We start from the raw sequence: 27,324 nt of genomic DNA, 5'->3' as shown, positions 1-27,324 counted from the left end.
TCAGGAGTGAAAGATATTTCTAGGTCAATGTATTCAATGCAGAACCAAAATAGCTTTCTTTTTGCAAGACTTGACAGGAATCTGCTTCAGTGAAAGAAATCCCTGACCAACTTTCAAAGGCTACTGAAGTAAATTGGTGAAGGAGGAATTGTAATTTACCTATCGGTCACTTTTACTTTTCATCTCTAGCATTTGGAAGCATTTACAGTTGCTAAAAAGCTCTTGCCTCCAGAAATAGATTGAGTTCCATATACCCTACTCCAGACCAGGAAATCAGTACAAATAGGGAAGGATTTGCTACCGGTCATTTAACCTTTATTTTCTAGTGTATATTTTTAGGATTGGCTGGCAAGATATTACTCTGTTGTAGCAGAAATAAGAGAAGAAAAACTTGTGTCTCAGGTTTTCCATGGCTTGGTTAGATGAATAAAGGAAGGAGTATAAAAATATTGCTTGAGCATGCAATGCAGGGGTATAATTAGGAAGGCCAAAACACAACTGGCGTTGCAGCTGGCAAGGGATGTGAAAGGTAACAAGAAGGGTTTTTACAGGTATGTTAGCAACAAGAAAAAGGTCAGAGAAAGTGTGGGACCTTAAATGAATAGGGGAGGCAACCTAGTCACAAATGATGTGGAAAAAGCTGAAGTATTCAATGCTGTTTTTGCCTCAGTCTTCACAGACAAGGTCAGCTCCCAGACTGCTGCACTGGGGAACACAGTATGGGAAGGAGGTGAGCAGCCCTCAGTGGTGAAAGAACAGGTTAAGGACTATTTAGAAAAGCTAGACATGCACAAGTCTATGAGTCCAGATCTAATGCAGCTGAGGGAATTGGCTGATGTGATTGCAGAGCCATTGGCCATTATCTTTGAAAACTCATGGCAATTGCGGGAGGTCCTGGACGATTGGGAAAAGGCAAACATAGTGCCCATTTTTAAAAAAGGGAAGAAAGAGAACCTGGGAAAATACGGATCGATCAGCCTCACCTCAGTCCCTGGAAAAAAATCATGGACCAGGTACTCATGGAAACCATTTTGAATCACTTGGAGGAGAAGTAGGTGATCGGAAAGAATCAATATGGATTCACCAAGGGCAAGTCATGCCTGGCCAACCTGACTGCCTTCTATGATGAGATAATTGGCTCTGTGGATATGGGGAAAGCAGTGGACATGATCTATCTTGACTTTAGCAAAGCTTTTGATATGGCCTCCCACAGTATTATTCCCAGCAAGTTAAAAAAGTGTGGATTGGATGAACTGACTATAAGGTGGATAGTAAACTGGCTAGATTGTTGGGCTCAAAGGGTAGCGATCAATGGCTCGATGTCTAGTTGGCAGCTGGTATCAAGTGAAGTGCCCCAGGGGTCGGTCCTGGGGCCAGTTTTGTTCAACATCATTATTAATGAGCTGGATGATGGGATAAATTGCATCCTCAGCAAGTTCGTGGATGACACTAAGCTTTGGGGAGAGGTAGATACTCTGGAGAGTAGGGATAGGGTCCAGAGTGACCTAGACAAATTGGATGATTGGGCCAAATCTGATGAGGTTCAACAAGGACAAGTGAAGAGCCCTGAACTTAGGACAGAAGAATCCCGTGCACCGCTACAGGCTGAGGACTGACTGGCTAGGCAGCAGTTCTGCAGAAAAGGACCAGAGGATTACAGTGGATGAGAAGCTGGATGAGTCAGCAGTGTGCCCTTGTTGACAGGAAGGCTAACAGCATATTGGGCTGCATTAGTAGGAGCATTGCCACCAGATCGAGGGAACTGATTATTCCCCTCTATTCAGCACTGGTGGTCACATGTGGAGTACTGCATCCAGTTTTGGGCCCCCCCTACAGAAAGGATGTGGACAAATTGGAGAGAGTCCAGTAGAGGACAACAAAAATGATCAGGGTACTGGGGCACATGACTTGCGAGGAGAGGCTGAGGGAACTGAGCTTGTTTAGTCTGCAGAAGAGAAGAGTGATGGGGAATTTGATAGCAGCCTTCAACTCCTGAAGGCGGGTTCCAAAGGGGATGGAGCTCAACTGTTCTCAGGGATGGCAGATGACAGAACAAGGAGCAATGGTCTCAAGCTGCAGTGGGGGAGGTCAAGGTTGGATATTAGGAAACACTCTTTCACTAGGAGGGTGGTGAAGCACTGGAATGGGTTACCTAGGGAGGTAGCGAAATCTCCATGCTTAGAGGTTTTTAAGGATCAGCTTAATAAAGCACTGGCTGGGATGATTTACTTCAGTGGGCCTAAAACTTTTTTACTGGCAATCCTTTTCACATTGCAAGCCTCTGAGTGCAACCCCCCTAACAAATTAAACACTCTTTTTAATATATTTAACACCATTATAAATGCTGGAGGCAAGCAGGGTTTGGGGTGGAGGTTGACAGCTCGCAATCCCCCATTGTAATGACATCGCGACCCGTGGAGGGGTCCTGACCCCCAGTTTGAGAACCCCTGATTTAGTTGGTGCTGGTCCTGCTTTGAGCAGGGGATTGGATTAGATGACTTCCTGAGGTCTCTTCCAACCCTAATCTTCTATGATTCTATGACTACAAAACCTTTTATCTGAGGATCTGAAATCGCTTTAAACATTAAGTAAAAGAAAAAAGTGGAACTACAACATGTCAAACCTTATTGCTCAATCACTGAGTTTTTATGGCATCTCTTTACCACATCACCGATACTTCATTGTTTATGTGATCTGCAGATCTCCTGGAACTTGGAAGCAGGAGCTTGTCTATATACCAGTCTAAAGCACATTTGGGGCTTCATATAATGTGTAATTCTCTACCTATTAACATGGTTACAGGGCTGGCTGCACCTCTGCCTCCCTGCACTTCTGGTCTCTGAGTGCACCATGTGCCTTTACCTGTCCTGGGCTGGAATTGTGCAGTTCTCCCCACTCATAGACCAGGTCCTGGGCTACAAGACCTTGTGCATCACCTCCTTTGAATTTTGCAAATCTGGCTGAATTTAAGTATCCACAGTTCTTCTTTCCTTCGGGAGTCTGTGACCAGTAATATATTGTGATCAGACAGCCTTCTTAAAACCAAAGTCCTGTTTATTTTAAACTGTAGGAACAAAGTGTTTAGAGAAAAAAGGTTTTGAAACAATCTACGCTTATTTCTCTCTGACTTAAAGGCTTACCATCCACTGATGGTAACCTTGGCAGGCCTAACTTTTTCAGAAATCCCAGAAGGTGCCTATCTTATTTCGGTTGCCTCAAAATGCTCCTCTCCTCCTACCTCTCTTTAGAGAATATGTTCCTTTTTAAACCTTTTGATCTCCAGTATGTGTGAGCCTTTTCCTGCCCTGGTATTATCTCATAACATCCCTCAAGTATCTGCAGAGAAGTAATTTATCTTGAGCTATTTCTTCACTCTCTGCTTGTCTTTACTTACAACTCATACTAAAATACACCAAAATATTCATAGAATAAATGGTCTAAGAACCAGGTCAACATACAATATTCATAAATTATTACAGAGCAGTTCCAATTCCATGACACCCATATTACATAGGGATAAACTGATGCACAGGAGGATAAAGTGAATTGCTTACAGAGTAAGTTAGCCACATCATGGCACAGGAGCCCCAATTCCCTAGCCCGTCCTATCCAACAGACCATCCTAACAACTACGTTCACCCTCAAGTGACTCTAGAAAAGTTCCTGTCTTTGGGCGTGACCCACCTACTTCTGATATAAGCTTTTGGGCTTAATCCAACTTCTGATGAAGAAAATGTGAGCTGGACTGGTTTTAGGGCAACAGGATAAAACTTGTGCTTTTACTTTCCACTTGTTTTGACGTCCTGTCAGTGGACTGGTTCAAAGGATGTTAATCTTGGTTTGGAGCCAAATCTGAATCTTTGTAAAAAGCAAGCTTTTACATAACTGAATGCAAATAGAAATGCTTTTTTAAAAAATCCAACTTTTATTTTTAAAACCAAACTGACTTATTATTCAGCCTGAGGGAAAATTGGACTTCTAAAATCCAGAGATTTCATAATTTAAGGTGGGAAACATTGAGAACCCAGGAAAATCAATTTTTAAAAAAAAATATTCAGCCATAATTGTTTCTTTCTCCCTAGGTTTTAATTCCAAACCATCTTCATGCAACTTCCAAATGAAGCTGGTAGCTGTGACTGGCCAATCAGAATCCAGGTGTGGTGGGAAAACAGAGACTAGTCTGGATGGCTGTTGTCATTTTATTACTACCTCATATCCATAAGTGGGCAGCATAGCTCTGGTATCTGCCACCTGTGTTGGGAAGGAGTCAACACAGAGAGAAACTACAAAGCCCAAGAATCTCCTTGAAAAAAGGAGGTCAGTGTTACTATCCATCTGCTCCAAAATCAGAAATATTTGGGAGGCCCCTTGTTCTGTCAGTGCTAGCAAATAATTCTGGATAGGTAATAGAACCTTAGGTCATGCATGACACTGTGTTAATACTTAGATTATAAGCTCTTTAGGGCAGGGACTGTCATTCTGTTCTGTGTTGGGACAGCATCTGGCACTATATGACACCGGTCCATGCCAGGGACTTCCTGAGAACTACTGCAATACAAATAATATTCTTATCACTAATTATGCAATGTCAGCAACTTTCTGGAATTAAAAGGTTTTCCATTCCTCCACAAATAGTGTGACGCCAAGTTCAGCTTCTACCTACATCTCTGTCCTTGCTTCTTTTTATTCCACTTCCCCAGTCTTCACTGTGCCCTTCTCCCATAGTAGCTGTGCCTTATTCCATGCAATCTTCTTCCTAATGTGCCCCATCAAGTTATCATTTCCTAAGACCCACCTTAAATAATACTTCTTTCAAGAGTATTATGAGTCTTATCCCTTCCCATAGTAGAGAATAAAACAGATGAGAGACTTAAAAAAAATTTAACTAACAAGAAGTTGTTGACATTACTGCTCAGGCTGCTTTCCTATCTGAGGTCTGGTCTACACTATAAAATTAGGTTGGTTTAGCTAAATAGCTCAGAGGTGTGAAAAATCCACATCCCTGAGTGGCACACTTAAACCAATTTAAATCCCTGTGAATTCTTCCATCAACCTACCTACTGCCTCTCGGGGAGTAGGATTACACCGACAGAAGAATTCCTCTCATCAGCATAGATAACATCTACACTGAAGCACTATACCAGATGCAGCTGTGCCACAGTAGTGTTTCAAGTATAGACAAGCCCTAAATGGTTATAAGCTAATATAATCATTGTAATATATTAGTACTATACCTCATGGACATTCACAAATTTATATTCATTCCCCCTGTGAGGTAGGAGTGCATCATCATCCCCATTTTAGACTGAGAACTGAGGCACAGAGAGATGAAGGGTCTGATCTTTGGAGGTCCTGAGTATCCATAATGCCCAATCTAAGTCAGTGGCAACTAGAGGTGCTTGGCCCATCTGAGAATCAAATGCGACACAGTTTGCTCAATGTCACATAGGAAGTGACCGAGGTGTGAGGCACAGGTGGGAACCCAGCTTTCTCAAGGCCCAGTGCCTCAACTCAAAGCCATCCTGCCTCCCCTTGCATCCAACCATTGTCTAGGAGTTGTCTGTTTGAATTGTAAGCCCTTCAGGACAGCCAGCTCATCCTCTTTGGGTGTGACGCACCTGACACTTTTTGTGTGGTATAAACGACAGCAGCATTACAACAGGACCCCTGATACAGTGAGCGGGGGAGCAGGAGAAGCAAGTAGGGTGCCAAACAATTAAGACGCAATGACATCACACCCTGCTGAGACCCCAATGCACCAAGCGCTAGTCTAGAAACCACTCAGCTCCTCCAGAAACCAAGTAGAGGGCCAGAGCTTCTGGCACAACCCCCCTCTCCAGCTAAACAGCCCCTGCCCCCCAAAACTTACACCCTCCCACTGGCGCACTCTCCCATCACACCCTGTACCCTACGCCCTGCCTCAGGGGATGGAGGCGAACACACCCACGCCCTGCCTCAACCTCCCAGGCAAGCAGCTAGGAGGAAAGCGAACTCCTGCCCCACCCGCCTCGCTGTCCAGGGGCAGGGGCAGGGGCACGGTCCGGAAAGGGGAGTACACCCGCCCCCCGCGACAGTCAGGAAGAAGCCCCCACAGGCAGAAAACACGGTCTTACCCGCCTGAGAGCTCAGCGCGCTCCTATTGGCCCCTCGCGCGCTCTCCGGGATCACGTGGAAGAGGACGTTAACTACCGATCGGCCGTTTAAGCCGCTCCTCTAACCCCGCCCTTTTCTCCAGCCGGCGAAGGAGTGTGAGGGGAGGGGAAAACGTCTCCGGGTTCAGCTGTCAGTGCGCGTGCGCCAAGGAGGGAAGTCGGCGGTTGGGGGGCGCGCGCGCGTGCTAGAGAGGTGAGGCCCGGCCGGGAGAGCGCGCCGCGAGAGACGGTTCCCGACATGGGGGCGAGAGGCGCGCGCGCCAGTGAGTGACTGACTGAGGGAGAAGAAGGAGGCCGCCGCGGCTGGAGGAACCTGACACTCCGCCCCTCCCCCAGCCGGCCCTGAGCGGGGAGACGCCGGTTGCCGCCCGCAGAGCGAGCGGCAGCCTGGGCTCTGCGCCTGTGAGGAGGAAGCGAGGAGACGCCGTTTCCTGCCCTGGGACCCTGCCGCCCTCCCCTGTGTAACTAGGGGGACTGGACATCCCTTCCTCCGGGGCCGCAGGGGGACCCCGCGCCCCTCAGGGAAAGGAGGCGAATCCCACCCCGGGGAGAGGGGGCCCGAGGTGCCGGCTATCCCCCGCGCCAGCGGGCCGTCTCCAGTGGGGTAGGAGCCTCCACCCAGGATGTGAGTGAGGAAGTTCGTGCTTCGTCCCCACCCAGCCTTGGATGCTGAAACCGCCGTTCCCAGGGCGAGCAGGGACCCGGGCGCTTGTCGCCGGTGTGACGGCCACGCAGCTGGCTGTTGTCGAACTGCGATTCAGGGAGAGACTTGAGGGGGGGCAGTAACCCACCCCGCTAAGCACCGAGGGGGATCTCACCCCTCGCCCTGCCTCAGCGCTGCACCACCGGGCCAGGGGCTTTCCAGGCGCGGCCGCGTGCGGGGCTCGTGCGGGACAGCGCACTTGCAAGACACTTCTTAGCTTTTCCCTTGCAGGAGAAGGTAGAGTGAGAGACATCGTGAGACGCTGCTCCGAGGGCAGCTGTTGTTCCCACCCTCTGCGGTTTTCCTTTAATTTTGGAACACTTTTTTTGAAGAGAGGGAAAAATGTCTTTCTTTAACTTTCGTAAAATCTTTAAGCTCGGTGGCGAGAAGAAAAAGAAACAATATGAGAACGTCAAGAGAGACTTGAATCCGGAGGAGTTCTGGGAGATAATAGGAGAGCTGGGAGATGGTGCTTTTGGTAAAGTGTTCAAGGTAAGAGAAAACCTGAGAAATGGCAACTAAGCCTCATGTAGTATTGTTTCTTGAAATAAGTACACTGCAAGCTTGCCCTTCTGTAAGGCCTGTTATCTGAGGGTCTCAAAGCATCCTTCTAACATACGTAAGTATTATGCCCATTTAACACTTTGGGAAACTGAGGCAAATAGGTTGTGATTTGCCCAGTCATATAGCTAAACATTGGCAGCACTGGGCTACCTGAAATTCCTAATCATCACAAAGAATCATAGAAACTGGAGATGGAAAAGTCCTATTAGGTCATCATCCCGCCCTCTTCTCCAACCCTCCACTGCTGAGTTGTTCCCTGCTTCTGCTTTATTTTCCCTCCAGTGTTTTGTTCAGTCTGGCTTTTAATCTCTCAAGGGATAGGCTTCTCTAGGCAAGCATAAGCTCAGTTTTCTTTCCCTGGCTACTTTTTTGTAAAATATCAAACTTAGAAGTAAAATAGACTTAAATGTCTCTTATATTAGCATGACTGCTGATCTTGTGATATTTTTAAAGAGTCCGTTTGCCTTAATAGAATATCTTGTTCTCTTGATTAACTTAATGATTGATTGAATTAAATGCCCCAGGGCTGTCCAGGTTTTTTTTTTTTTTTTAAGGATGTGTGTGCTGGCTATCCTAACTTGTTTCAATGACTTGATCTAAAATGCTGAAATATAGCAATGTACCTTATATTTTTATAGGCTACTTACTATGTAAAACTTCACAGAAGAAACCTACATTGTAATAGTTTTAAATTTCATTCATAAAGACACTATGGGATAGATGTCAAGAAATAAACTCATGCCTTCAAACATTCTTCTCTGCTGGCTTTGGGTTTCACACAGTATGTCAGTGTCTTGGTTTGTTTTATGGAGTGCATGATGTTTAATGTTACTTGGTGGCAAGGAGAGAACTGCATCCTCAAGCTCATTAGGGAACAGACATAATGTAGGAAGGTGATATCTTGAGCAGATTCATGGGGCAGGGATAAAGTGTAGAAAAAAGGATACCAAATGCATTGTTACTAGAAAGTATCTAATTGTTTCATTCAAGAAGATTTCATGTTTAAAACACTACATTTCAGTGGGAATACAAGATCGTTTACACCAGGGGTTCTCAGCCTTTTTCCTTTTGAGCCCACTTCCCCCCCCCAGCATGCTATAAAAACTCCACGGCCCACCTGTGCCACAACTGTTTTTCTACATATAAAAGCCAGGGTTAAGGGGTAGCAAACAGGGCAATTGCTTGGGGTCCTTTGCCACAGAGGGCCCTGCAAAGCTAAGTTGCTCAGACTTTGGCTTCGGCCCTGGATGGCGGAGCTTGGAGCCCTGGGCTTCAGCTCCAAATAGTGGGGCTTTGGCTTTCTGCCCTGGGACCTACCAAGTCTAATGCCAGCCCTGCTTGGTGGGCCCCTGAAACCTACTCGCAGCCCCCCAGGGTAGGGTCACGAGACAGCAACTGAAAAATCGGGATGGGGTAGGGGATAATAAAAACCTGTATAAGAAAAAGACCCAAAAATCGGGACTGTCCCTATAAAAAGCAGGACATCTGGTCACCCTACCCCAGGGGGCCATGGATCCTGGTTGAGAACCACTGGTTTACACAGTTTCCTTATCCTCCAGCAAATGGCTGCTATTCTGAACAGAAGCAATTTTGCATTTTCTTATGTTTCTTTTCCAGATTGTTAGAGGGAATAACACTTAACTTACAAAAATGTTAATGGAAAGTAGCATCTGTTGCATGCTTTCCTTTTCACTAGGGCCATGTCTGCGTACAGCGCTGCAGTGCTGTAGCTGTACCGATGCAGCTGTGCCACTGCAGTGCATCTGTTGAAGAGCTCTCCCGTCAGTGTAAAAAACTCACCTCCATGAGTGGCAGAAGGAATGTCAATAGGAGAAGCTCTTCCGCTCACGTGGCACTGTGGACACAAGCACTTATGTCGCTCAGGGGGTGTCATATTTACAAACCTGAGCAATGATAGTCTGTACAGTAAGATATAGCCAAACTCAGAAATCCTGTTCTAATTCCAGAGTCTGGTTTTCAGGATTCGCCTATGTAAAAACATCCTCTTAAAGGAACACAGAACTTGATTATTTTTTGTTTTTTTAAAGCTAAGTTGAGATTTTCAAAGCAGTGTAGGGAATTAGTACATCTTCCAAGAAAATGAATGGATGATGTCTATCTAAATCCTTTAGATTGTTTTGAAAATCTCAGCCAAATCCGATATAGCAGAGCACCCTCATAAATAGCATGTATTTTTTTTTTGAACTTCATAACTGTGTTTTAAATTTTTCTTCTGATTATTATAATGGTCTTTCCATCAGGGGAGAGTGGGCAGGCCCCAGAGCAATGCCACTAAACATCCTCTGGCACATCCCCTTTCCATGTGCAGTTTCAGCTGCTAGTTATAAACACACTATCTGCAGGATCTGGGTAAAATTGTGTAGTGAGCTCCCCTGAGAGCAGCACCAGTGATCTTGTCATACTAGTGCGTGATGCAGAAAGTGCAATTGACCAACAGAACAGTGAAACTATTCATTTTAGCATTTCGAGATATGAACAAAATAAACATAATAAAAGGGATTTAGCTCCCCCCACAGTCAGTATACATTTTTCAGCAGAAAGTGTGACTTCTAATTTGATAATGTCTCTGCATTTAGAAAACAAAACTTTTTAAATGCTGCAGTTCACAATTTTAACAATTTTCAAACTGAAAATATTTTTAAGAATCTTAGTATTTAGATTATAGTATTAAGAATGACACTTGGAATTCCACAGTCTTGTTACTTGTGCTCTCACAAACTTTTTTAGTTGAATGCAAAAATCTGTCAATTTTCACATATTTTAATGCTACTGAAGACTCCCTCAATTTTAAAAAATGGAGAGTGGCAGATATGTATCAGTAGGATTGCTTATATTTTCTGAGGAGTTCCACTTGTTTCTATTTATAGTTTTGAGAGGAAGATGTCTAAACTACACATCCTATATGTATTGCTGCTTGTTCACTGAGGCTGTTACACAGAAACTTCAGTTCCAAGTGTTAGAGTACGTCACAATCTTAAATCCTTGACACATGCGTCTCTGTTTAGAAACCTCCAGGATAACATATTTGACTAAAATTATTGGAAGGATGAAGAATGATTTCAATAAAACAGACCTGTTGCCTTTTAAAGACAATTTGTATTTAGTGATTTATAAAACAACAAATTCGTGCCAACACATTTTGGAAAAACTACTTCCCTGTCTCTTCCCCCCCACCCCCGCCTCCAAATATCTTTTTGAGCATGCCATTCTTTGCTAATGTCATTAACGTGCTTTAGTAGTGTGTGTGTGTATATATACCAACTACGTCTTGAATACCAATAAATGGTTAAATTACGAAGCAAGTATAAATAAATCTGCTGAAAAGTGATTAGAGTTAAGCTTTATCTGGCATCCTGAAGGGGGTGGGGCAAATAGAGCTGTTCAGTCACAATTCCATTGTGGAACGAGCAGCCAAACCATGTTAGTTAAGTAGATGCTGGATCTCAGAGCCTTTTACCCAGTGAATCTAAATCAAGCTGTCTTTTTTATCTTGCATAAAAAGCAGTGAAGAGAACTCAGAAGTGTCTTCTCATAGAAGTGTTGTTTTTTGTTCCTGGAGTGAACATAATTTTCATGAATACCTGAATGTCAGAAGCTTAAGGGAAATAACATACTACTTCCACAGCCCAGTTTTCTCTGAACTGGATTTAAGTAAACTGAAACATCTTTTTATGCAACTGTTAAGACCCTAGGAACCTTGTGTGAATGTCTGTATTCTCAATGTTTCAGCAGATTTACAATATAAGAACACTAAACAAATCAGATTTTGTGTTTCTTCAGTATTTAATGCAAAACAAAGGTCAGGTTGCCTACTTGATACAGCTTACATTTAGAAACATCTTTTAAGTAGTCATTCATTTTTCAGTTGACAAAATATGCTTAAGGAACCCCCTAAAACAATGGTTTTTCTTGTACATGTTTGTTACTATTGGTCATATGAAATTATGACTTGATTAATTTTATTAATATAAATTTATTTAATACAGGATATATTAACCTAACAAAATGTAGTTGAAGTCCTTAGGATATCTAATTTGTGGTTTAAACTTTTTTTTCTGTTAATGGTACAGTTCTTTTTCTCTTACTAATCATTTATCTGCTTCCAGTTCAATTCAGTTTTATTGGATTGCATATGACATGTCTCTTGCAAATACAAAAAGAAAAACATACGCAATCTAAAACAGAAACATCCATATAATTAAAATGTTAATCAGAACTGCATTAAAAACTCTTCTTTCGTACAGTGCTAAAAGAGGAATAATTGCCACCGATGTGATTACTACCAGGAATTGAGAAAATACTTAAAACATTATCTTTTGAAATGGAAAAAAGAGGTAAAATCCACTGTGCTCTCAGAAGCTGAAAAATTCTATAGCTCAAAAATAATGAGGTAGCTCTTCCAACACTCTCGATTTACATGGGCAAAAATAAAGATGTGAAGGAACTTGTTTTTATCTGCCTCTAAGGATAGCAATTTCCATGGTTTTGGAATCATGGTTAAACGAGAGTTTGATAACTCATTAAAATTAAAAACATGACCATCTTCAAAGTAGAGAACCAAAAGGCAAACTTAGACTCATGAATCACAGCCAGATCTTCTTTTTGGGTAATATCTTTCACTGTCTGTTGGAGTAGTTGATGATGCTGATTAAAATACATTGACAATAGCTGAGTAATATAAAATCTCAAGCTAGCTATAATAAATTGGAGAGTCTTGTGCATGGAAACAATACACAGGTTGTTCCTCCCATCTCCTGAAGGCAAAGATGGGGCAGTCTATAATCTTGAAGAGTGCAAATCTTAGACCAAAATTTAAGAAAAGCAGTACAAGCTCTATTGTGTACAGCTCAGCTAATAAAAACACCTACCGTGACACACACAAGCAAAGCGGAAGGAGTGAGAAAATGAAGGAATAAAGTTTCTTCAAAAAATTATTTGAATGATCGCTAAGTCCAAAACTTGGCCTCTGATCCAAACTTCGACCCCGCAGAGAATCTGCCTTATTATTTCAGCATTAAAAATTCTTGGTGCTGTGGCAACTCTGTTCCCCCGTGCAGGTAGAACAGAGCACCCCTTCAGCAGAACTAAGGGCCATTTGTTTTAAGTCTTTATGATAATGTGACGAATGGCCTGGAGGATGAAACTTTATCCCTAAGTAAATAAAAGCAGAGACTTGTTCTACAGGGTGTCCTTCTATCTGCCACTCAATTTCAAGAGGATTCTTCCCAAATATGATGATGATCTTACTCTAATTGAGAACCAGGTCTCAAAGTGCACTAAAACGATCTCATAACTAATATTCCCACTGCAGATCTCTCCCAGCTAAATCAGGGTGGCTACATAACTGGAGACTGCTGCTGGCCTTTCTCATATTATAGGGATGGTTAAGGTTAGATAAGGCTTTTCATTCTAGTTAGTTTTCAGACACTCAAAACTTCCACCTTTTAGGCAGATTTTTCCCCTCCTCTGGCTTGCTGTGGGGTAATTGTTTAGAGAGTTTGAACAAAAGCAGTTACTTCTGAGTATGAGAAGAGTGGAGGGGAAAAAACTTTCCCTATTGTGTTTTTATATTTGAAATTTTTCAGGGAGAATGAAAATCACTTTCTTTAGGGAAGAAAATAGTTCTGATGCAAATTCTTTGATTTGATCAAGGTCTGACTCTTTGGAAAATCATTTTGAGTGGTGGTCTGCTCAGAGTTGTAGCTACAATTTAAATTGGTTTAGAAAGTGACTTGGTTAAATTGGTGAAACCCCTTATGTAGTCTCTCTCTTTTCAGATTAAAAGGCCATATTTATTTAATTCAATAAGAAATTGTTTTAAACTAAATCGATATAGGCAACTCAAACTGAAATTAAGAGCTGCCATATAACAGGTTTCATCAAATCGCTTTCTAAACCAACTTATTTAATTTGGTGTTCAGATTGTGGATAAACAAGCCTTTGGTGTACATAATGTTGTTCATGGGTTGGTCTTGCTACACTCGTAAAATTCACTGCAAAGGATCCTGTATTTTACATGTATGCTGTATGCATGACTAATTTAACTGCAAGAATGCCCCACTTAGCCCTCTGAATCAATCAGAAGTGGCCAGGACTCACTTCCAGTTTAATCTGTTAGTTGGGCTTGTGAGAAAAAAATTTCTTACCCTTCTGTAAGCTAATGAAGTGTTATAAACTTTCCTAACAACTAGGCAGTGTTTTCCACCCAGGCTCCTCTAGAGGACGCTCTGCCAATAAGCCTACTCCCCACAATCTCTTGGCCTAAGTGCAGTACCTTATTTCCATATACAGTTGTTCATCAGAAAAAGTTGTCTTGCAAATATTTTAATTCTTCAAAAATGTTTATGCTTCTTGTTTTGTCCAGTTATTGTTCGAGGTCTAGGGTGACAAAACTTTGGCTCATGTTAGATATTTACAAGACCTGTACTGTTTTCTTATCAGAATTGAGAAAATCTAGGTGCTGTTTTGCTCTATATGAAGGCAACAAGTTTCCCAACTTCATTTTTGACTTGGCATTTTTGCTGACTTAGCATAGATATACGAAGTGGTAAAATTTTCTTGGCCTAACAAAGCTAATTCCTCTCTCTACCATTGCTTTTTGGGTTGAAAGAGAAAGTTGTCCAGAACAGCCACCGTCTCCAATTTTTCCAAATTTTCTGCTAAACATAATCTACAGTAGAAAATGTTTGCTTTTACAGTTATATTGGGAAACCCACCTAATACAGAGGCAGCTTATATTGGCAAAAAGTACTTTTGATGGTATAATTTACACTGTTTCCCCAAGAAAAATAAGCTATACTAGCAAAAGCACTTTTATGCCTCTATATGTGTTATGGTGTTTTGAGGTCCACCGAGACTAGCAAGGGGTTCTTCTGTTCCTGGCTGCCCTGTAACCTTGGGTGGAGATCTTTATGCTGTGCAGAAATAGTTCAGATCCCAGACACCAATAGCAAGCCCACAAACATAAGGTCTCATGCTGGCTCTCACCAGCCTATTTATTCTTTGCAGGATGACATTATGACATTATGCAGGGTACAGTCTGGACTGATGGACAACTGTCCCCTCAATTCCCCAATCTGGGGTGCCTTTTACACTACTTCATGAGAGCAATCACTTTTGGTCTGCTCTCTCACTGTCTCCAGCATGTAAATCACTCCCAACTATACTGTGAGTGCTATAGCCAGCCACTCATGAATTACACTGCAGGACAACACCAGCAAACTTCCAGTCCCAAACTTCCCCCCAGAAATGTGCGTCTTGTATTGCAGAGCACCTTCCTGGACAGTACAAGCTCCTATAAAGTCAGTCATTAATAGAAAATGATGTGCACAAATCTTGTTATCCCAAATGGAATTTCCCAGACACTTCAACCCAAACTCGTTGGTGTAGATAAAACAAATGTATTAGCTACAGAAAGTTAGATTTTAAGTGACTATAAGTAATGAGGTATATAAGTCAGACTTAGCTGCATTTTACCTTTTATTTCTCTGTAACCAACACCTAACTTAAGCTAAATGAATATAAAGCAAAGGTTTCTCTCATCACATGTTCCAGCAGTCTTATTGACAACTCCTTTCAGTCCAGTGCTGCTTCCTTTGTTCTTCAAGTGTTGATGATGCCATGGGTAGAGAGCTGCAGAGAGATGATTTGTGCCATCTGCCTTCTCTTTTTGTAGCCCTTTCTCTTACACAAGAATCATCTCCACCTGATGTTCAGGAGACAAAGTCAATGTGGCCAGAAACATTAAGCTGCTCCTTTGTCAAAATGTAGATTTTTTTTTTTTATTATTATTATTTTAACCTACCCTCTTTCACCTGCGGAGGAGTGGCCATTTAATCAAGTGGTGATCCATTTGATCTTGTTGACACCTGGCTGAGGCATTTGGCTAGCCTTTTTGTCTCTGAACTTATTTGTGACTGACCTCCAGAACATGTTGAAACATGTCTTGGTTATATTATACAGTGAAATCTTATGTCTTTACAAGGACTGTCAAGCAATTTAAAAAAATTAATTGCACGATTAATGATAGAATACCATTTATTTAAATAGGTTTTGGTTATTTTCTACTTTTTGAAATATATTGATTTCAATTATAACATAATAAGTGTACACTTTATATTTTTGGTTTTTACAGTGCAAGTAGTATAAAAATAATATATTTTTCAATTCATCTAATACAAGTACTGTAGTGCAATCTCTTTAGAGCCTACAAATCCACTCAGTCCCACTTCTTGTTCAGCCCATCGCTCAGACAAACAAGTTTGTTTACATTTATGGGAGATAATGCTGCCAGTTTCTTGTTTACAGAATTACCTAAAAGTAAGAAGAGGAGTTTGCATGGCATTGTTGTAGCCGACATTGCAAGATATTTATGCACCAGATGCACTAAAGATTCATATGTCCCTTCATGCTTCAACCATCATTCCAGAGGACATGCGTTCATGCTGATAATGGGTTCTGCTTGATAACCATCCAAAGCAGTGCGGAGCGACGCATGCTCATTTTCATCATCTGAGTCAGATGCCACCAGAAGAAAGTTTGATTTTTTTTTTTTTATTGATTTATTTATTTATTTATTTGGTGGTTCGGGTTCTGTAGTTTCCGCATCAGAGTGTTGCTCTTTTAAGACTTCTGAAAGCATGCTCCACACCTCATCCCTTTCAGGTTCTAGAAGGTACTTCAGATTCTTAAACCTTGGGTTGAGTGATGTAGCTATTTTCAGAAATCTCACATAGATACCTTCTTTGCTTTTTGTCAAATCTGCTATGAAAGTGTTCTTAAAACAAATATGTGCTGGGTCATCATCCAAGACTGCTATAACACGAAATATATGGCAGAATGCAGGTAAAACAAAGTAGGAAACATACAATTCTCTCCCAAGGAGTTCAGCCACAGATATAATTAATGCATTCTTTTTTTAACGAGTGTCATCAGCATGGAAGCATGTCCTTTGGAATGGTGTCCAAAGTACGAAGGGCTACAAAAGTGCAATGCTAACATCTGTTCTCACTTTCAGGTGACATTGTAAATACAAAGCAGGCAATATTATCTCCCATAAATGTAAACAAACTTTTTTGTCTTGGTGATTGGCTGAACAAGAAGTGGGACTGAGTGGACTAGTAGGCTCTAAAGTTTTACATTTTTGTTTTTGAGTGCAGTTATGTAACAGAAGGTTCTACATGTATAAGTTGCACTTTCAGGATCCAGATTGGACTACAGTACTTGTGTTTTTCAGATCACCTCATACTATTTCTTTTGTTTGCCATTTTTACAGTGCATATATTTGTAATAAAAATAACAAAGTGAGTACTCTTTACTTTGTATTACTGTGTTGTAATTGAAATTAATATATTTGAAAATGTAGAAAAACATCCAAAAATATTTAGTAAATTTCAATTGGTATTCTGTTGTTTAACAGTGAGATTAAAACTGTGTTTAATTGCATGAGTTAACTGCGATTAATCGACAGCTCTAATCTTTACATAAAATGTTACCACGCATGTTTTACCAGGAAAATAATGATCAGCAATCATGAGTTTTCAAATGATATCTTACACAGTATGCTTTCTACAAAGTTTAACATAGTCTTGTAAAAATGAGTGAATATAGGAGTACAGACTGTCTCAGACACCAAGAGTGTTCCCAATCCCAAATTTCCTTAAATAAATCCTTCCTGATTTCTTAAGTACCATATACTCTGACCATTCCCCCGGTTCATCACCCCTGAAGACGTGAAGCTAGCCTCCCCAAGTATCAGCTTACTTTAGCATACAAACTCAATGCAGTTTGCACACCAGAGACCTGATTGGGATAAAAATAGGTTTATTCAATAAAAAAATCACAGATTAAAAGCTTAACATAGTAAGGGGAAGCAAACATATACAAGTTGCACAGAAAATAAACATAAAAATGCAACTTCAAGTTTTACACTTTCATATTAGCTAAAATCCCTTTTCTAATACAAGTTACCTATGGCCGTAAGACATACCCTCTACGTATAGGAGGGATTCAGCATTCACAGACAGCCTCCTCGCCGGAGGCTGTCCCTCCAGTTCTGGATAAAAACCTTCAGTACCAACTCTGTTTGTAAAAGCCTGCCCCCTCCCCTGCCCTCTAACCAAGAGTCACCATGGACTTTCAGAGTGGGTAAATTCCCTCTTGAGTTGATAGCCTGGATGGTCTTAGTGTCTTCCTATTAATCTGTAATGGTTTATCATTGTCTTTTCCTGAGCTGATAGTTATTTGAATCTGGTTTTGTATAAACACTTGGCTTGAGAGGTGTGAGGTGTAGAGGAAGTTGTACAGATTATGAGCACAATTTTCTATATACATCTATTCATAACTAGCATCTGTATTAACATCATAATGACCAAGTTCAGAACAGTACAAGCTTTCATAAAAGACCATACTAAATATACTTTTATATTACAATAATACAGTTTGCTTAACTGTTCGTTTTGGGGGTTTAAAACTTCTGTTCTCCCCTAAGGGCCCTGATTGTCACATCTTTATATACACTAGGGCTTTGGCTGGTATAGAAATGTTGTGTTTTTTAAAAAAAAAAGTCATCCACCTAACAGACATTTTCATACTGGCAGAAGTTTCTAGTGTAGACGTGACGCACAGTATTCACTAGCAAATATGTTCTCTCAAAAGAGACTTTATTGAGATCTATCCCAGGCTGGGCTGGTCCTCAGGTTTTTTGTTTATTGGTACTGAGGTTAAATGAACCTTCGTTTACTGTTTTATTTATATTTGGAAAGTGGCCTCACAGCGAGGGTCTACTTAGCGTTATTTTCTCTGTCCTAGTATGTAACTTTTGTTTAATACATAAAGGAGAAGTTCTTCTCTTCCTTCTAGTTTCTTTTAGGGAGTATACCCATTTTGTTCCATTTAAATTTTGCATACTGCCATGTTTTGCGTTTAATTAAAATTTCAGCATTGGAATAAAACCAGTCTAGAGTAAGGGGGTGAGTAGAATTGAATTGGCTAGCAGATCAAAAAAATAAGTTTTTGATAGACTGCCAGGTGCCTGAAATCTGCACAAGGAGTTGTAACCCACTAGTCTGGCACAGGAAAAAATGAGCAGGAAGAAAATTCTTCCTTTATCAGATTATTAGCATCTTCCATTCCAATGCAGGTGAATCAGTAATACTGATCAAATGAAGCTAAGTGCACCCAGAGATTTTAGTACACGAAAGATCAGTGGAGGATTTTTGGTAGTCTTGATTCAAAAATGTTTGTATTTATAAAATATTTTGCTCTAATCTGTCTAGACTCATAGCTTCCTGTATAGACTGAAAAAATGCATGTTTTTCTTTTCATTATCTGAAAATAAGGTCTAGAAGGGATAATAGCTTTCTTTGTTGTATTAAACTATTGCATAAATACATGTTAAATATGTCAGTATGGGGAGCAAATCATTTAGACTATTAATATATATGAATATAAGTGAAAAATAACTTGATTGTAATTGATGTAGGTTTTTACCTTTAGACTGTGAATTTCATAAACAGCTAGACCCAAATTAATTTCTCCTTTTAAAAAAGAAATTACTAGTGAAATAATGAAATTGTACTTGTCACAAATTCAGATTGGATTTCCATTCAGGTACTGTTACTTTTTGTCAGAAATGAGCAATGAGGTGGAGATAGGGAAGAAACAAGTCAGGGTACGTTTATGCTGCAGATGCTGCAGCTACACCGCTTTAGTGTAGATACTTACTACAGTGATGGCAGGGAATCTTCCATCGATGTATTTCATCCACCCCTCCATACACTCCCCCCGAGAGATGGTAGCTAGGTTAATGGAAAGAACTTTCAGCCTAGTATAGTGTACAGCAGGGCTTAGATTAGCACCACTGTGTCTCAGGGCTGTGAATTTTTCACACCTTTGGGCAACGTATCTAGGTTGATCTGCGTTTTAGATGTAGACCACACTTGAGTTTATTTTTACTCAGATGTAACATGAATTCTTCAAATAACAGCATTGTTTACTGTTTGTTAATTAAAACACTTACAAACTCATATTATTTATTTAATCTGTACTTCCTAAGTGTACCTCATCATTGTGTTAAGCAGACCTAAAGAGTTTAAGTTCTTCTGGATATGACTTTTGAAACAAAGATGAAAGCTTACCATGTGTAGAAAACAAAAGGATTTTTTCAGTCTCACTGATCAGCTTGGTCAGCCGCTCAAAGTCAAAACTATCCTTAATGTTGCAGTGCCCCAGGAAGTATGGAGAAAGTGTTAACTTTAGTTTTCACACTGTTTTAAATCATTTTATTAAAGAACATGAGAATATCAGGTAGAATAAGGCTCTCTTTCTCATGATGAAGCAGTCTTGCTGCACATAGCTATGTATGCTTCCTTGTTGCCTCTGTCACTTTGGGGTTTTGAGAGGGAGCAAGTAGAGCAGGAAAAACTTACCTACAACCAGTAAACTATTGTTTGAGAATTTTACTATTTGTATTTGTAATGGATCCCTACTGAAGATGGTCATCTTTCTTCTTTATAAAAGGTTTCTCTTCATTGGTATGGGTATGATATATTTTAAATAAGCAAGATGGATAGCACAAGTTATTTAATGCCTCCTCATTTTCTGTATATCCTTTGTCATTTGGTGTATGAGAGTTATGCGCTGTGGGTCCTGATCATATGAATAATATGTTGTCCACATTTTACTCTTGAATGCAGTGAGCACACAAGGGCACAGAGTATAAATATAGAATATGTTCATGATCACTCCCTTTCCTTTACCAGGCAGTCATCTTTTCCGAAGCGTGAGCTCAGCTATATAAATTGTTCCGACATTCTCGTTAAGTACCTTATTTAAAATAGGAAACACTTACTTTAATTTCTGAAGAGTTTTCTAGTACTCTGCATCACCTATACTTACAAAATTTCTAATTTTTAAGGTCCAGAAATCTATGCATAGATTAACTGTAATAGAGTATCTGTAACATCTTGAATTGTTACTGACATTTTTATTCTCCAGATTGTTTGTTTGTATATACTTTATATAGTAGGACAGATGCAACCATTTAGGGTTGTACAGTAGTTTCCATAAAGTCCTCTTTGTCAAGCTGTCATAACTTTGAACAATGTTTAAGCATTACATTTTTCATGATCTGTTTATGAAGTTATGTTTTCTTGAATGTTCATCCATTTCTGAGGGAGAAAAATTCTTGATTTTTCTTGCTTTTAACAGGCCTTACATTTAAAGTGGCTAAAATTTTTGAGTTGCATCTTTTGGTATAAAAATAGTCCTCAGATTAGTAATACACACATTCTAGATGAAATTGTTTTACATTTGACTAAATTATGAAAATCATACTTGAGAGAATGCTATACATGTATATATTTGTTTTGGATTATTTAAGTAGTGCACAAGAAAACTTTTTGCCACTCCTCTTTGGTTAGGGAACTGAGGATGGAGTTCCTGATGTGGGGGAGTGAGTTATGTTCATCCAAGACTATACAGATGTCTCCCTTCCAGTGGTAGTTCTGACTGGGAATCTTAGGCATTCTCTCTGTGGTATGAACATAAGTACAAAAATTTTGTATTGTTCCTTTCTCTCAAAATAGTACTTCATATTTTTTATTTTTATTTCCAGTGCACAAAGAAATTTTCCTTTTGTCTGTCTTCCTTCCCACTCTGGTTTACTTTCTACACCTGTCCAAGGAGGTGGAATCCCTGAAGAGAAGCTGAATCTTCAGTTAGATGCATCTGGAGTTCAGGAAATAATACTGCTACTTATCTCTTACATAACACTTTTCATGAAAGGGACATGAGTGGAAATGCAACAGTTCCCAAAAACCTGAAGTCAGGAGATCCACTTGCCTTTTAAAAGCCTCAATAGAGGTCTACAGTAGAGCATCTGAGCTCTGAGGCACTGCCCTCAGTCAGTTGTTGGAACAATCTGAGTGTAAATTTTAAAGATGTTTCTGTGTTGAAGACATTCCTACCTATTATTCCAACAGTGCATTGTCAGTACTGGTACAGACAAGGTTCAGACCTTTTTATCATTGTCTTTAACCCTGCTCAGACCACAGTAGTAGAATAACTTTTGCCATATTTACACCAGAGGTTCCACCATTGGTGGAGTGTTGACTACAGAGCACAAGTCATGAAAATTTCTAAGGTAAACAAGGCTTAACTGTTCTCAAGTCTGTGTGGAACTAAAATCTTGTTTAGGGGACTGTTTAAATATACATTTGTTTGACTTCTTCTTAAGAAAAGACACAAGTCCTTTTATTATCAGCTAACCCTAACTACTCAATGCAGTGACAGTATAGTAATCAAAAAGCCTTAAGTGATTCAAGCAGGAAATGAGTTATAGCCTATGATTTGTGTTTTGGGAATCCCTGGGTCTTGTAAACGGCATTCTTGTCAAATGACATTTGTCTTTCTGCAGCCTTGATCAAGGGTGGCTGGTAGCACATAACCAAATCATACCTGACTCAAGGAATTTGCACTTTTTTTTTTTTTTTTTTTTTAAAGCACTGGAGCTTGAAGTATCACCTTTTTAGTATTTTGCCTTAAAAACAACAACAAAACTCCTGAAGTAATGAAATTAAAAATGTATTCGCTAATGTTAGGTTGCGCAGTTATATGAAGAAATACCAACATTAGTTATATGCATATTCTTCCCTTTATGCTTGTCTTTCAGTAGTCTGTCACATTTCGCCCAACCTCTTAAGTACACTTACCATCTTCCAGTAGGAGGTACAACTTTGTGTAAGCCAGTTCATGATATTGTGCTGTGTGAATATTACATGGTAAACCATACTTAGATAACTTATTAGAGAGTGAAGTATAGCACAGAGTAAGTGAAAGTGTTACCATGCAAAGCACTGTAATTTAATTCTAAACCCCGACCTCTTTCAATGATTAGATTATCAGTGCTGCTTCATTAATACATGCTGTAGTAGCTCCCTGTGGTAATTTATACAGTTAAAATATTAATACTTGTGAAACTTACACACAGTTTTGGAATGGTTTACAGAAAAAAATCAGTATTCATTTTATTGATGTAAATATAAATGTTTTAACATTCAGATCCATAGTGTACAAGTATATCTCTTTCTACTCAAATGTTTAAGAATGTTTAAAAGAAAGTGCATCCGATATGTGCTGAAAATATTTAGTAGTGTTTGTATTCTGACCCGCCATAAAACTTAGCTAGACAAGGCTCAGTAAAACAAGGAATCATAAAATATAAGTGGAAAAGTAGACTTTATTTGTATTGAGTAACAGCTTGAGGTACTGCAGTAACAAATTACTGTTTAGAAATTTGTCTGCAAAGGATAGCAAATATTGAATATGTAGTCACACATACTGACAAAATGCATATATTAGAAAAGTTACATAAGCCAGAAACATGCAAGGATGAGCACTGAAGAATGGTAAATTGCAAGATGCTGTACATGTGCAATTTCACTTATACAATACATTATGCTGTGTTGGAAAAGTATGATCATATAACGAACTCTAAACGTGTAGACACAAAGTTGCAGCATTAAGGTTGAGCATTCAACCTCAGTTTCCTGATGTGTATTTTCTTGTGCAGCCTTACTCCTACACTGACAGTTTTTCACATTCCATGTTGCTTATAGGTATAAATACATGTGTATATTTATATAAAACATAGTTCTGAGAACAATTATTCAGGAGGATCTGGAGAGATCCAGGCTGCTTCCCTTAGGCTGCTCAGTTATATTTTAAAAGCCCATTCTTGTCCTTTCCAATTGTGTAACCATTATTTGAAACAAATCTTCTTCAAACCTAGTTCCACTCAAAATCTGGCTACGGGATGGTACTTTACCGGCCTCAGCACATTCTCATACGCCATGATAATGTCTCTTTACTTTTGATGAGTGTAATAGTTTACCTGTCAAGAAGAAAGTAAACTGAGTGAAATTAAGGCATTGTGCTATGATACAGTAACCAAACCAAATTGATTAATTAACTTGCAGTAGTGTGCAAAATGTCCCAATTCCTTTTTAAATGCCAAGGCAGTCCTAGTCCCACCCCTAAAAACCTCACAATTTTAGAGAGAGCCAATCTTTTATGCAGTTAGTGTTGTCAATTCTGAAATCTAAAGTACACCTCTACCTCAATATAACACTGTCCTTGGGAGCCAAAAAATCGTACCAAGTTATAGGTAAAACTGCATTATATCAAACTTGCTTTGATCTGCCAGAGTGCGCAGCCCCGCCCCCCTGGAGCACTGCTTTACTGCGTTATATCCGAATTTGTTTTATATCGGGTAGCATTATATTGAGGTAGAGGTGTACGTTAAACTGAACAAGACCGTTTAAATTAAATGGAATTTAATCTTAAAATAAGCTTGTACATTTTGTTCATTTCGTATTTCAATAAAAACCTCAGTTTTGTTTAAGTTAATGCAGAGTTCTAAAACAACCACAAAGAGCAAGAGTAGTCAAAATCAATTGTGTTACTGCCTAGGATCCGCCAGTCTACAGCTATTAAAGTTACTCCTAGTGACAAGTCTGTTTCAAGTAGGGCAGGGATTAACTACTGCTTTTCTGTGATGACTATTTTTTTAATCCGCCTAGTTTTCATACAGCTTCATAATGAAGGCAGTCGCAGTTGCAACTGCCAACATGTCTCCTTTTTATTTCATTCTTATTCTTGAGCAACAGATGAGCAATTCTTTCTTGGTTGAGGAAAGCAAAATGTCAAATTGTTCTTTACAAAGAGCCCAAAAATTTAATGCTTAAAGGACTGGATCTTGTCTTGAGAAATATTCAGCCAAGCCCTTGACTCTCCCTCTAACAAGCAGTCTGGTGAGAAAAAGAGCGTTAGCTTCGGCCAGGATACAATAAGCTTGATAAGACTTGGACTGTGCATTAGGTAATTTATTCTTGCTGGGCCCTACATGTCTCGTGCTACTCTGAGCACAGAATTATGTTCCAGAGTCAAAGCTTTCTTTTAAAAAAAATATTTCTAATTTTTTACACAAGTTCACTGATACGTGGTAGCCAGCCCAAGGTAAAATCTTAGTGAAGACAAGTCAGTTTGCAGTTTTCACCCAAGTAAGGCCTTGTCTACACTACAGAGTTCTGACTTTCGTCAACAAAACAGTGCAGGTGTACACACTAGAATGCTTCGTCTGCCGACAAAATTCTCCTGTTTTGCCAGCAACATAAAACTGCCTCAATGAGAGGTTTGTGCAGGAAGGTTAGCTACAAAGTGTGTCAGTATAGACACTGCATTTGATTATGTCACTGTAAATGGCCTCCAGGAGGTGTCTCAAAATACCCATCCTGACTGCTCTGGTCAGCAGTTCGAACTCCACTGCCTTGCACTCAGGTGCACAGGTATCCACCCTTGCCCCTTTAAAGGCCTGGGAATTTTTGAAATTTTACTTCCTATTTGCTCGGTATGGACAGCAAACATATCTTCCCAGCTGACCATGGCAGTGCCATGCAGCAAACACTTTCCCACTTGGAGCACATCTGAGTTGTTGGATGCTGTACCAGCTCTGCTCCAGCCATAGGAACTTCAGTACCTGTGGTCAGACTTCTCATGGCATGCTGAAGACGGACTACAAATGGGACCTGCATCAGTGCCGTGCAAAGATAAATGAGCTGAGGCAGGTGTACCAGAAGGCAGTGGAGTCAAACCATTGCTCTGGTGCTGTCCTGAAGACGTGCTGCTTCTGTAAGGAGCTCGACGTCATCCTTGGTGATGACCTCCACTCTCAAGAGCCCTGTGGATACTTCAGTGTAGCTAGAGAAAGTGGACAGCAGAATCAACCTCAAGGAAGTAGAACTGGAGGAGGATGTGGAGCACACAGCAGGATTGTCCAGTGACGCAGCGAGTCAGGATCTCTTTTCCATTCAGGAGGGGTCCAACTGGCCCTAGCAGTCCATCTCTGGTGTGCATGATGCAGGAGAAGAGAGCTTTGGTAAGTGATCTTTTTGAGTTAGTGATTCTTGATTATCTGAGGTAGAACTGTCCTTTGCTCTGTAAATTCTAGAAAGGAGTGAAGGGATAGAAATGCACAAGACTAGCTGTGTTTGCATTTGCCACACGTTCCTCTGTGCAGCAAAGCAGTGTGGCAGAATATTATGGTAATGCCACCAAGATTTCATGGGAATCTTCCAGGGAAATCTCTAGGAAACTTTCCTAGAGGTATTCACCAATCCTCTGCCGAAGGTTCCTTCTAGGAAACTTTTTCCTGCGCCAGTTGGCAATCACTTGTACGGGGAGCAAAGCAGCACACAGGAAAGTAGCAAAGGGACTCGGTTTGAAGCTGCATGCATGCAGGAGGTGCATACGTGCATCCTTGCTTACCTTCAGGAGAGAGATTGGCTTCAATGACCCTCATCAGTGGAAAATGGTGGGAGAATTTACAATATCGTCCCTAGCTGTCTGCAGTGATCCACTTAAAAAAAACACCTAGACGGTTTGCCCCATCTTGAGCACACATTCCCCCCCGCCCAGGTTGAACTCACCATGTTTAGGGTGTTGGCTGAGTTGTGTGCTTGCCAAGGGACAGTGAGAAACTGATTCATATTTAAAAAGAGGTGCATTTTACTACAATGATTCAATGCTGTGTGTGCACTAACAATCATGCTTCTGTTTCTTGTGCTTCTGCAGATGTGGCCTTCAGGGGAACCCCCTACACACTGGTGGAGCGCCTCCACCAGATAAGGAAGCAATCGAGGAGGAGCAAGTTAGGCAATGCCATTGCTGCAAAATCATCCAATATCTCATTCATGTGTCCAAGAATGTTAGTCCTTCATAGCAGAATGCAATTAATGGCCCTGCACACTTATATTAATGCACCACCAATGGTGGACTTCCTGACTCCAAACTGATTTGTGAGTGACTGGTAGCAGTCTGGAGTTGTCAGCTTCCACACAGCAATCACATGCTATTCTACACCATTTTGCTGTCCTTGCACTGCAGTGCTGGGAAGAATTCCACACACAGATCCAGGAAGGTGGGTTTCTGCATCTGAAAGTTCTGCAGCCGCTGCTTGTCATCCCAGACCTGCATAACAATGTGATCCATCACTCAGTGCTTGTTTCCCGAGCCCAAAAACAAGTCATCGTGTCAGCTGCTCTGTGAATGCCAAAAGTAAACTGGTGGTATTTGTCTCCATGGCACATAGCAGGTCAGGCACCTCTGTTCCATGTTCAGATTGAGTGCTCTTGATATACTGCATGACCAGCTACGATGGAGTCATAACAGCGACCACAACAGTAGAGAGCAATGCAAGATCCATCCTTTGAGACAGATGACAGGCTCCCAGTAATCAGGGGCCATTGAAAAATGCAGTGAAACACAGTTGGAAGCCTATATAGTGATGAGATGGAAAAAAATTGCATTATGGGATGTTGAGCATGCACCCATGATGCACTGTGACAGGGGTGCCCAGAGCGGGGGGGCAAGTGGGGCAATTTGCCCCAGGCCCTGGGCCCCGCAAGGGCCCCCACGAGAATATAGTATTTTATAGTATTGCAACTTGTTTATGGAAGGTGCCTCCGAAATTGCTTTGCCCCAGGCCCCCTGAATCCTCTGGGCAGCCCTTCACTGTGATCCACTTTGCCTCCACACAACTCCTAGCTGCAACAGGTAGCAAGTAGCACAGTGGGATAGCTACCCACAGTGCACTGCTCTCTTGTCAGTGCTAGAGCACCAACTGTGATCACACTCTGCCGACCGGACCGTTGTGTGAACATGCACAAGTGATGTAATTATGCCAGTTTTTGATCATTCATGTAACTAACAAAACTGTAGTGGAGACAAGGCCTTAGCTGTTTGAGGTAAACCTTAGGCCTGCTCGTAGCGGGTTAAGGTAAAGACTGTGAGGAAAGCCTAGAGTTTACCTCAACTTGCTAACTTGTG

General features: G+C 40.8%; 1 protein-coding gene across 5 annotated transcripts in view; it reads left to right on the top strand.

The window, feature by feature from the left end:
• Positions 1-6,290: 6,290 nt before the first annotated feature.
• Positions 6,291-27,324, top strand: part of SLK (STE20 like kinase) — an 87,377-nt gene continuing 66,343 nt past the window's right edge. For all 5 annotated transcript variants that reach the window (XM_032786111.2, XM_032786109.2, XM_032786110.2 and 2 more), the window contains exon 1: positions 6,291-7,347. In XM_032786111.2, the coding sequence (XP_032642002.1) occupies positions 7,198-7,347 (150 nt within the window). In that variant the 5' untranslated portion in view covers positions 6,291-7,197. The remainder of the gene's footprint in view (positions 7,348-27,324) is intronic.

This window comes from Chelonoidis abingdonii, chromosome 16, assembly GCF_003597395.2.
Source record: "Chelonoidis abingdonii isolate Lonesome George chromosome 16, CheloAbing_2.0, whole genome shotgun sequence".
NCBI classification, from domain to species: domain Eukaryota; kingdom Metazoa; phylum Chordata; order Testudines; family Testudinidae; genus Chelonoidis; species Chelonoidis abingdonii.
The sequence above is the reverse complement of the archived record's forward strand: the minus strand, read 5'-3'. Positions and strand labels throughout refer to the sequence as shown.